The 12,439-nt window shown below is 35.6% G+C and overlaps 1 protein-coding gene across 1 annotated transcript in view; it reads right to left on the reverse strand.

The window, feature by feature from the left end:
- SAMSN1 (SAM domain, SH3 domain and nuclear localization signals 1) overlaps window positions 1–12,439 on the reverse strand; it is a 135,986-nt gene that overhangs the window by 73,189 nt on the left and 50,358 nt on the right. Inside the window, exons 7-8 of the mRNA XM_079922283.1 lie at window positions 9,369–9,495; window positions 7,599–7,951 (exon numbers count right to left, since the gene is read on the reverse strand). Of these exons, the coding sequence (XP_079778409.1) occupies window positions 7,599–7,951; window positions 9,369–9,495 (480 nt within the window). The remainder of the gene's footprint in view (window positions 1–7,598; window positions 7,952–9,368; window positions 9,496–12,439) is intronic.

Below are 12,439 nucleotides of genomic sequence, written 5' to 3' on the forward strand. Positions count from 1 at the left end.
ATTATTTAATCTCTTTTACCATTAAAATGGGAATAATAATACCACCTAACTGAATCATAACACAAAGATAGCATATATAAAAGCACCTGAAATATAGTCAACTGCTAACTCAATGGAGATTATGATCGTCATTGTATTGACATGTCTGCATGATCAGGACAAGATCTCAAAGGTGCCACCTAGTGTGTGTGTGTGTGTGTGTGTGTGTGTGTGAGAGAGAGAGAGAGAGAGAGAGAGAGAGAGAGAGAGCAAGAGAGAGAGATGGGTGATGGTGGCAGAAGAGGATGTTTCACTCCAGCCCAGCACTCTTCACACTGCATGGCCCCTGCTCTTCTGCCACCCTCTACAATTCTATTTAAACTTCACCCGCCCATTTGTCAAAACAAGGTTTTGTCCTCTGAGATGGCATTCAAAAGGATTTAAAAAAATAGTTCTTCTTGAGTGGCAGAAACCTTCTTAGTTCCTGAGAATGGAAATATAGACATTTTGGTTCATGAAGAAGTTTTCATGGTCAGGAGAACCTGGCTGTATCCCAGGTGAAGTCTGTATTCACATACATAGTTGCTGGTTCAGAACATGAGGAAGTAGCCAGGACAGAGGAAATGTAGTTGGTCAGGAAAAAGAATAAAAAATAAAAATCCAAACCTAAAATAGCTTATGTAAAAAAAAAAAAAAAAGAAAGAAACCAGGTCAACAATGGGCACCTGAAAAGTGAGAAGAGAGCTGCTTTGAAAAAGCTGAAAGAAAATCTTTATGTACTAATCTCTTTCTGCACATAGGTCTTATCTTCCTTGGTGTACCCTCATAGCCCAAATACTGAAGATAAAAAGGAGTCTTAAATATCATTGATAGCTCTCCCTCTTTCTAAAGATGAGGAGGTAGCAGGCCATGGAGATTAAGCATCCTGACCCAGAGAGATCCCAGTAAGTGACAGAGTTGAGCTCACAACTGGCTCTCCTGGCTCCAACCTGTGCTCCTTTGATGTGTAACATGGCTTCTGACACACTATGCTGCACACTCAAAATATGACTTTGTCTTTAGCTTGCTTAGCAATATTTGAATTTTGAGCTTGCTTCTCTGCCACAGAAGAAATTCTACCAATACTTGGGGCATTCTCCAAGGCTCATTATATAAAATGTTCTAACATTTAGGCCTCTCTCTTCCCAAAGGCCAATGTCCAGTATTAGTGATTTGCTTCATTCTTCTGAACCGCGCAAAAGAGTTAGGTTCTCAGTAAGGAGGCACTTGAGGTCTCCCATGTTCAATGAGCATAACTGGGTCCCCTTCAGATTGACATTCGTTGTCCTCCTTTGTCTATCTGAGAATCCAAAGAAGCAAATTTCAACTTTCTTGTAGAAGCCAAAATGTAGTTATAATTGATTATCATGGGTCCTATATCATTATCACAAGAGCTATTCTAAATTACAAATATTTTATGAAGACTTTAGAAAGAGTTTATTTTGGGGAGTACCAATTCAACTTTCTCCTTAATTTGATGCACTTGCGTAAATAAGCACAGAGAAAAAACAACAACAAAACAAAGAGAGAAGTGGGACAAAACTCTTAGGGCAATTCATGAAAAAGAGGGATTCTTGGTTTCTATAATAGTTCTAGAACTAGACCACGGGTCTGTTATTTTCACTTATATTCATGAGGTTTGTGTAACTGGGAAAAGCCGAACATTAGCCCAAATAATTTGATTCGTTTGCATTCTACATTGTCCTGCTTCAAAAGTCTAATTTAAAAATATCTCTAGTTATCCTGGACTTCTAGAATAAGACTTCACACTTACAGAGCAATTACATTTTCTCATTTTATCTTTATATTTATTATACAAGATTTTATTAGAAAAATACATTTAAACATTTCATAAACATTTCCAAATTACTCTCATCAAACTCAACCTAAATAATTTCCATAAATCTGATATCTTGCATTATTATAAGGTCTCATAATTTAAATGTTTCTTCCATAACTTCTTTTTTAATTTTTTTAAATTTTTAATTTTTTAAAATTAATTTATTTTATTTATTTTTGGCTGTGTTGGGTTTTTGTTGCTGTGCGTGGGCTTTCTCTAGTTGCAGTGAGTGGGGGCTACTGTTTGTTGCGGAGCACGGGCTCTAGGCGCGCGGGCTCAGTAGTTGTGGTGAATGGGCTTAGTTGCTCTGTGGCATGTGGGATCTTCCTGGACCAGGGCTCAAACCCATGTCCCCTGCACTGACAGGCAGATTCTTAACCCCTGCGCCACCAGGGAAGCCCAACTTCTCTTTTTTAATGTAAATGTGTTTGCACATCTGGCCAGATCTTCTCCAGGATTATTTTATATACAAGTATCACAATATGTTTCCCATCTTAGTGAATTTTTATATTGAGGATTGTGATTATTTGTTTTTCCTTTTTACCTTTTTTCATAAGACCCCATAAACTCTCATTATAAATATGAAACGGTAGATTCTTCCTCCCACATACATATTCATAGCCTAAGTGGCTTAGGAGGCACTTGACATGAGTTTGCTAATGAGTGAATAAATGGATGAATGAATAAATGAATGAATGAATAAGCTGTTGCAGCATCTCCCATTTTTCAAATTCTTCTCTTGGGTAAATGTTAATTTTCCTTCCATCAAATATCATTGGCTATAATTAAAAATTTGTCATGTAAAATACTCATAATTAATTATTTGTTCTTGTTCATTTAGGACCTTAAATTATTTTTAGAATCTTGATTCTCAAGTTAATTAATTTCCGTGCAGATTGTAATAAGTATAAATATCTTTTGGTATTTTTCTATCACATTTTCCTATTTTTCCTTCTGCATTTCTCAGTCCAGATTATCATTTACTCTGCCTTCCTTTTCACAGGTTGTCCAGATCCATTCATTAAAACCTGTTCTCTTTCCATACCGCCATAATTCCAAGGTAAGCAGATACAAGTTTAAAGCTGTTCTAACAAATAGCTTTTGCTGTTAGAGTTGCATACAAGGGCGTTAAACTATGAGGAATCAGGCATTGATGGTTCATAGCCTGTCTTCCTCTGCGTGGATGTGGGAACAGTCTTCTTGGTATGTGTTATTCACTGGGCCAGTAAAAATATGCCCATCAGTGGGACACAGAGACTTTTGTCAGGAATCTAACATCACTAATGTACAAAGAAAATGATAATAGAGCCTATGAAATTAATTTTGCATTTTTTCTAAACCACGTGCCTCCTTACTCTCTTTTTACTGGTCCTCTCATCCTCATTCCTTTTCACACATTTTTTTCTTCAAAGTGTACCACATGAATACTTACTCATCCATATGTATTTTTAACCTTCCATACTATTCATCAAACAGGTAGAGAAGAAAGGAAGTTCTAAATGAGAAAACAGTATAAACAAAGCTACGAAGATGGGAAACAAATCATTGTGTTTGGCAAAAGGATGGTATCACTGTGCTTATAGCAGAGTGTGTGTGTGAAAGAGATTGGTGAGAATCTAGTTAGAAAGCAGAATAGGTGAATGAGTTTGCTTTTGAACCTGTCGATGTTGGGGAGATGCTTAAAAGTTTGTAAGGGGAGCGGCAGCACTAGTAACACTAATGATTCTGAGCTTCAGAATCATTATTCAGGTAGCATTTATCAAGTAGATTAGTCAAGTAAATTAATCTGGTAATGACATGTCATGTTGATTGAAGGAAGTAGACTAGACTAGGGTCAGAGATACTGGGAGAGATTGCCAAGGTTGAGAATAGAAAGACAAAGTAGAAGATAGGCACAAATAGCTTATCCTGGTTTTGTCATCTCTCTCCCATAGATCAGTAGTTTTTGGGGGACAGTATTAAAACTCTGAAACCACTTAGCAGTGGGGCTGTAGGACCCAAGAACATTTTTCTATGTCAATAATTAGAACATCCACTACTCCCATTTGAATGGAAAGGTTAACTGTAAAATCTTTGTTCCTTTATTTCTTGGTTAACTTTAGCACACATCCTGTTCCTCTCACTGAAACAGTTCTGTAAAAAAATCTTCCATTCTCCATACTTTCTCTTTTGGTGCAATTTTGATGGGTTCACATAATACTCCAATAAGACCTTTCAGCTCCACTCTTATCATCCTCTTCTTATGCATTTTAAGATGCTTTAAGTAGAGCTTTGTTTATTTTCTCACCTTGAGATTTGGTATATAAACTTCACTCATTTTTCTTTGACTTTTATGTAATTTGGTTTCTCATTATTATAATTTTTCTATCTATGCTGCATTTGAATTCTTCTGTACATGGGTCTCTGTTTTGTTCTTTCAGGCCTTTGACTTTCCTTCTTTCTGAAAGAGATTTTGTTACTATCATTTTTAAATATATCACACTATTTTTATAAAATAGATTCTGGAACATTTTAGACATTTGAAGGGAAAAAGGGATATTTATTCCCCTTTTTCATGTCAAGATTACTTCCATTTCTTAATCTGATAAACTATTTATTCTTCTTATAAATCTGAAAAAAGTATCCGAGATTTTGAAAAATATATTAGCTACTCTTTTAATATTACCTTAAAGGAAGACCTCATCTCCTTTGCAACACACAAATTTATTCTTTCTTGCCCTTATTCCCAACTAAGTCTGTGGCTCACTTTCTTCTTTTTTGTTATGATGTTTCAAGTTCTCAGCACGCAGGATTTCATAAATACACTTCAATCACTCTCCTTGTAAGTTGATTGTAAACACTTGGCTACAAATATTATTTTTGGTTACCTCCACTATTACCTTTCTTAAGATGCATCTGAAATTCTCAACACCACTCATCTTGGATGTTAGAAAAGATCGACAACCCTAAGTAGTTTTTCCTTTCACATCTCTCTTGTGGAATTTACACTTTCATAAATCTCATCTTTTGCCTTTCTCAATTTATATCAAGTCTGTAATCACATATCTCTCCCCACTCCTCAGATCCCATAGACCTTATACACAACTAAACTGCATGTTAAACATCTATGTGTGTCTCATTCTCCCCTCGTTGACTTCTGTGAAGAGTCCTTCACAAATAATACATTTCCCTGTCTGGATTCAATTTGTTTATGGTATCTCAACTGAGTAAAATGTTGCTCCTTTCCAAGCCCAGTTCAAGCCTCTTGACCCTTTGATTTAGGTATAAATATTACCTACTATCAACTGAGTCCTGACGTGATTTCATTTAATCTTCCCAACAGCCTTTGCACAGCAGACCTCGATAACCTTGTTTTACAAATGGGTATTTTCAGTATGCAAAGAATCACTTGGAGGAAAAGAGATGAGTAGGGTCTGAAACCAATACAGAATTGGAATTTGTGCATTAAAGAGGGTAAGGAGTTTGCCCAATCTCACTTTGCTAGTGATGTCAGCATTGGCATTACACCCAGCTCTATAAGAACAAGCTTTGAGAGTGTGAGCCTGAAGTGGGCTAGCAGGGAGGTGTACCTGGGTGAATAAGGACTGTCTGGAAGACAAGTCACCTTCAGGCCACCTCAAAACTCTGATTTAATGATGGGATCAAAAACACTGCAATCCACTATTGCTGAAATTTCTGACATCGAGAAACTAATTCGTGGATTGGTTTTATTTCCCCAAAAATGTGGGGTTTAGGCCCAGCTCCAATGTATCTGTATATGTAGGTACATTTAGAAAAAAATCTGGTCACACTTTTACCCTATAAAATTGCAAAAATGTCACTGCTGACTATCTGTCATTGATAGTAAGTAACACTCATTTGAGAAGACTTTTCCCTCAACACTATCTGCCTTCTGTATCTTGCCTAGAATGACAGTTAAAGTATAACCCAAATAATAGCCTTGTAATTACTACAGAAAAAAAATACCAGCTATGCTAAAATGAAACTAGATTTTTTACTTGCTATTATTATAGCATATATGTGTAGAATATAAAAATAATAATTTGCACTCATCCTACTTCTTTCACTCTATGTCTCAAATCCCTGAGTGCAAGGGGTCTCATTAAGTTTACCAAACCAATTTAACTCTAACATGTTCTTGAACCTTCTCTCCAAATCCACTGAGGTTTTCCTGTTCACAAATGCTGAACACTATCATCTGAAATTCTGAGCACTCTGCAGATATGTTTGACCTTCTGCAGATAAAAAATCCTTACTTAATCATTTTAGCTATGTACTAAAATAGGCAAAACTACCTAAATAAAAAAGAAAAACATTACTATGTATATATACCAAAATCAATACACGCATTCACAAACACTCACACACATAATAACTGAGTTTATGTACGATTGTATTAATATAGGGCCAGTTAGAAGAATGAGAAGAAAAGTTTTATCTAGATCTATGGTAACAAAGTCCATTGGTTTCTAAAACTCCATTCATTTAGTCAGCAAATTTTACTCAAATATTTATTGAGTGCCTATAATATTCTAGAGACGATGGTGGATACAAAGATGAATTACTTATAGCAAATAAACTAACGTCCAACTCATCCCACTACAGTGTGGAGTGTGGTAAGCTCCATGAAGACAGGAGCAGTGCATGTATTGTTTAGCTCTGCGTCCCCAATCTAATATTGTACTGGCACACAGCGACACCAATATATATTTGATGCCTATACAATGAAAGAATAATGCCCTTAAGTGATCTAGAAGTTCAAAGGAAGGAACTTCCTGTCTGGCATGACCCAGGAAGGCTTTCTAGAGGACAAAGCATTTGATCTGAGTCTGAAGGGATAGGGTAATGTTTTTAAAGGAAACAATAATATACCAGGCAGATAAGTAACTTATGTTCAAGTTGAAAAAAATTAGACACTTTTAAATCTTAGAATATTTGTGTTAGTTAATTTTAGTTTGTCAATTACCTCATGAGTTTAATATTACTATTTCCATTTTACTATTGAGAAAATTGAAACTAAAAAGTTCAATAATTTGCCCAAGCTAAACAAATAGCAGAGGTTGGATTCAAGCCCAGATTTGTCTAACTCCAAATCCATACTCTTTCTCTTGCACCATATAGCCTTATGACCTAGCTTAGTATATGGAAAACACTATAATGTATTAGCTTAAATCAGGATCCCTAGTCTAGTTTCTAGATCTTGGCTCCATTTCCTATTAGATCTGTGACGTTGTACCTGTTACTTTTTTGTACCTCATTTTTCTCAGTTGTAAAATAGGAAGGAATTAATAGTAGAATAACACTTCCTACATTATAGGGTTGTTGTGAAATTTAAATGAAATGATACATGTGAAGTGCTTAGAAGAATAGCATGCACAAAGAAAATGCTCATTTAAATTAGCTATTATTTGTCAGTGAAACTGCAAGACAACAGCAATAATTTAGACAATTCAACACACATCTTCTTGATCTGAATCAACATTCATTGTCTTCCTTTAGTTAAAAAGAAATCCCTGGAAAATATTATGCAGTAGTTTATTCAAACACAAGGAACATGTCTAATAGTAACATGATAGCAGAAGTCACAAGAGCTGCATTGCTTTTTGGAAAGACAGCTCTAGCTCTGGTAACTTTCCAGAGACTCATAAATTTGACTGAATAGTACGTTTGTTATCTGTTTCTTTCCAGCTAGTACAAACAACTAGATAAGATGATACATTTCCGTAGTTTACAAACTTACCCATGAGTGTGGGAGATCCATATCTGTACAAGAAGACTTGAGATGTGGGTGGTGAGTGCAGTGGAAACAGTTGTCCCAGGGTCCAACCCGGTCAATTTGGAAATCAACGTATGTCCACAGCGGGTTTTCTGGGAAAGGCTTCCAGCTTTTCCACATCTGAACTTCACCTCCACTGGGGGATAATATTTTGGCCAAGCTGCATCCAGTTGAAGTACTGGGTCTAACCAGTGATGCAGAAATAGAATCCAATCTAATCTCCATTTCTTCCTTCCTCCTTGTACTAACATTATTAACTCTCTTTTCTTGGGATTTGGCTACTTTCATACAGGAAATCAATGTTTCATCTTCATCTTCTGAATGGTAAAGAAAAATAAGAGGTCTGATAATTTTTCACATGTAGAAATTATGACTATTATAATTCCCTTTATATAATAGAAATGAATGAACATCACAGGCTAAACCAGGAAGTCATATAATTTTACAAAATAGTTTTACAATAGCATTTCTTTTTTTTTTTTTTTTTTTGCTGTACGCGGGCCTCTCACTGCTCTGGCCTCTCCCGTTGCGGAGCACAGGCTCTGGACGCGCAGGCTCAGCGGCCATGGCTCACGGGCCCAGCCGCTCCGCGGCATGTGGGGTCTTCCCAGACCGAGGCACAAACCCGTGTCCCCTGCATCGGCAGGCGGACTCAACCACTGCACCACCAGGGAAGCCCTACAATAGCATTTCTTTAAAGGGTAAATCTTTGATATATTAAGTGACTGGTTTTGTAAAAACAGATTTACCTAAAATTTTTTGAAGGCATATATAATGATTAAAGCCAGTTTGACTGGAATGACTGGAAGCCACACGCAAATAGCGTACTGAAAGACACTGTAGAAAAAATACAAATTAAAAAAAATTCTCCACATGTTATAAGCATGATATGGTATGTTTCTATTCTTAAATATTTTTAATGTTTGAGGTCATGTGTATAAGAGAGTATCATAAAGAAGCACATCAAATCTTTGCCTTACTTAAAAGAATGAAATCTCAGTAGAGATTTTTGGAAATTCTTTTGGTATCCTAAAATTCTCTATTTTAGTATCAATCTGCAAAGAGATTTATTCATGTGGTATGTCTCATGGTGAAATATTTTGGAAAAGTAAGAACAAGACTGAGAAAACAAAAGGAAAAGGTACAATCTTTGGTCCTATAAAGTTGATTAGTGAGACCTATATTTGCATGTAGTGTAGGGTCTGATGAAATTTCTGTTAGTATATAAAACATTTATAGAAAATAGAAACATATATTACCCTTAGTAAATTGTGCCATATGGTCGAATCTATTTAAGTTCAAATGCTTAGCTGGTATAAACAAAAGATTATGATTAATAGCTCATTCTTGTAAATAAATGAAAATCAAAGTTGCATGTCACGATCTGCCAATTAGCTGCACTCACATCAAAACTGAATCATACTGTTTTCTATGGCCAAGGAATGGGAACAGTGGACAATGTTGACCCTTATTTTCTTGTTGAGCTTTACCCATAGCTTTCTCTTACTCTTCCTCTGAGTCTGGTTCTGAAGGAAAGGGGAAAGGGAATGTCATGGATGAAATTTAGGAACAGTGTAAGGATATTTGTTTCACAAATAACTTGGCAAAAAAAAACCCCAAAAAACTCAACATTTAATGATGACTTTAAGGCCTTATCAAAATGTCCTTCATTAATATATGCTACCCCAATTCTTCCTCAAAACGTTTTTATCAGCTCATTGAGCTCTTACTTACGGAGATTTATTGATGTAGGTTTCATCTCATTCAGACTCGGCACCCTGGCTTTCTTGGTCCAAACCAATTTCTGTAGTCTCTTTAAGGTGCCCACGGATTCTGCGGGGTCATCACCTGATTTTATGGCCTAGCACAAACACAGCTCAGGGTAAAGACAAATCATTCTCCACAAAAAATTAAATATAAAATGTGTCGAGATCATAAACGTAGGAAAATTGAATAATATGACCTTGACCTGTAGCCTGAGACAATTTAAGCAATAACTTGAAAACACACCACCTTTTGCAGGTTCAAATTTGTAAAAGTATATTACAGCTGGCCAGTCATAACAAGACGGAGCAATTTTTAACCAATTTTTTTCTTTTTACTTTAAAATGCAGCAAAATGGATTGAATCCAGAGCAATCTATAAATGAGGCACCCCTGCTCAAGGTGAAATGGTGGACAGGAAAAAGTCCTTTGCAGCATAACGTAGATAGAGCCAGAAATTGAAAGTTGCTACTTGCATGTGTTAGAATAGACTGATAGTGGTAAAAAAAAAAAAAAAAAAAAAGCAGAATACAATTTTCTTTATTTTCCTTTTGGAAACTTCTGGTAAAACAGCATTTTATTTCAAGTATAAAGTATTTTCAAACAATATACTTTTCTTTAAATAGCCTCTTGCTTTCTAAAAGATACACACTGAGAAAAGCAAAAACACAGCCACAATGTTCTATGTTATGTTTTAGTACATAGTCATTAGTATTTAGTCATTGGTTTATTGTGGCAAAAAAAAGTATTGATAAAAGAATTAACATTGCTTTAATGACTCAAAGTTTTTTTTGGAAGATACAGAAATATTTCTCGCTAGCTTAATGTTGACAAATTTGTATTTATATTGCTTTTACCTATTATTTTTAAGATATTATTCTCTTAAAGATTTCAAAATATTTTGGAAATTAATACTTTATGTGCTAAATGTTATACTAATTGGTAAGATAGCTGTATTCTGTTGTATTAACAAGATAAGAAATTATGCATAGAGGAATACTTCTTTTTCATTCAGAAAACTCAGGATTCAGAAATACTTCTCTGCCTGCTTCTGCCTCATTCTTTCATCGAACAGCTGATAAATGACATCGAAATAGATGCTGCAATTTTTAAAAGTTGAATGATTTGCTTCCTCATTAATGTTTGAATGAGCCATATTTATAACAGTGCTTCCCAATCCTTTGACAGAGACTGTAAGCCCAAAGAAATATTTGGAAGAAAAGGATCTCTGGCATGCAAACGTTTCTAATTATTATATTTAGTTCTTATTCTTGGTCTTTTAAGAATGACTTTGAACAACCAACATAAACTTGATGTTCTGATTGCATAATAATACCTAAATAAGGTATACCTTATTTAGGTGTACCATTTAGTTATACCTAAATGGGATGTTTTGTCAGAGCAAGCCATACCTGTTTGCATTAAATAAATGAAAAAATACTGAAATCATTTTAATCTTACAGAGAGGACTGTGATGAGATTTTCTTAGATATGCAAAATTTTCCTCTTTTTCCATAGGTCATGCTTAGCTTACCACGATTTCTATTGCTATTTATTTTTGTATTATTTTCCCCAGTATTCCTTTTCAGTACTTTCTGAGTTACTCAGCTTTACAGGTCTATTACAGCTCAAGAAGAGTGATTTTCTAATCTTTAGCCCCTTCCAGAAATAATGAGCTGGCATTGCACAACCATTGAGCACAGTATTTTTTGTTGTTGTGCTTCTTTTCTTATGGCAACCTCTTCATCTTACAGACAAAGCTTAATTGCTCCATTGAAACACTGGCAGAAAAATAACCTTCTCTTTCCCCCTTCTTTGTGAAAAAGACTTTCACTTGATTTGGGGAAAGATGTTAGATCCAGGGTAACTGAATTTCTTATTAACCATTTGCCCCTAGGAGGAATGGAAACTTTTGAATAGTGTCTAAATTCAAATGTGTGGTTCCATGGCCCAGAGGTGGTAAAACAAACTGGCCCTGCATTATTTTGTTCACAATCTATTATAGCCTTTTTTTTTTTTTTTTTTTGCGGTACGCGGGCCTCTCACTGCTGTGGCCTCTCCCGTTGCGGAGCACAGGCTCCGGACGCGCAGGCTCAGTGGCCATGGCTCACGGGCCTGGCCGCTCCGCGGCATGTGGGATCTTCCCAGACCGGGGCACGAACCCGTGTCCCCTGCATTGGCAGACGGACTCTCAACCACTGCACCACCAGGGAAGCCCTATTATAGCCTTTTTAAGACACAGTATTGTTAACTTTTATATCTTTATTCACTTACTCATATTTGAATTATTAGAGATCAGTCTATTGCATTTTATTCATTTTTGAATCCGATATGCCTAGGATTGTGCATGGCTTAATAAATGCTTGCTGAATGTAAATATACTCTTGGCTTCATACTTATGTTTTATCTACCAAATGGATTACTCGTAGTAAATTGTTTATATTAGGCTGGCTACTTTTTAATAGCAAAGTACTTCTGGAAAACTTTCTCTTGCTATTAGATTGTATATACCTGATGCATGAAAATTAGAGTTAATATTATTATAAGAGGTATAGAATCATTAAGATTTTCTATTAAAAATAAGTCTTCTAGAATATTTTTAAATAATAGTGTTATTCACTACAATCCTCTAATCTGTTACCTGTATATTTAGACTGAATTTGATTAAAATTTCCATAATGTGCCTTTTAATTTCTAGATATTTTCTAAGAAGACCGACCTGTAAATTAAACTTACCATTCAACCAATCAACAAACTTTTATTGAGCACCTACTATATGCCAAACACTATCACACTTTCTGAGAATACGGCATTGAGCAAGTAAGATGAGATCCCTGCTTTCATAGTCTACATTCTAGAGAGAAGTGACATACCATTAACATATAAACAAGCACATGAACAATAAAATGTGGCATAAGAAGTGCTGTGCTAAGAATTCACAGGGTGATGGCAAGGGAATGGGGGGGTTACTAATTTACATTAGGTTATGAGAAGGGTTTCACTGAGGATACTGAAACTGAGGCTTGAATGACAAGAAGGAAC

This window comes from Stenella coeruleoalba (genome assembly GCF_951394435.1).
Source record: "Stenella coeruleoalba genome assembly, chromosome: 5".
Lineage (NCBI taxonomy): Eukaryota > Metazoa > Chordata > Mammalia > Artiodactyla > Delphinidae > Stenella > Stenella coeruleoalba.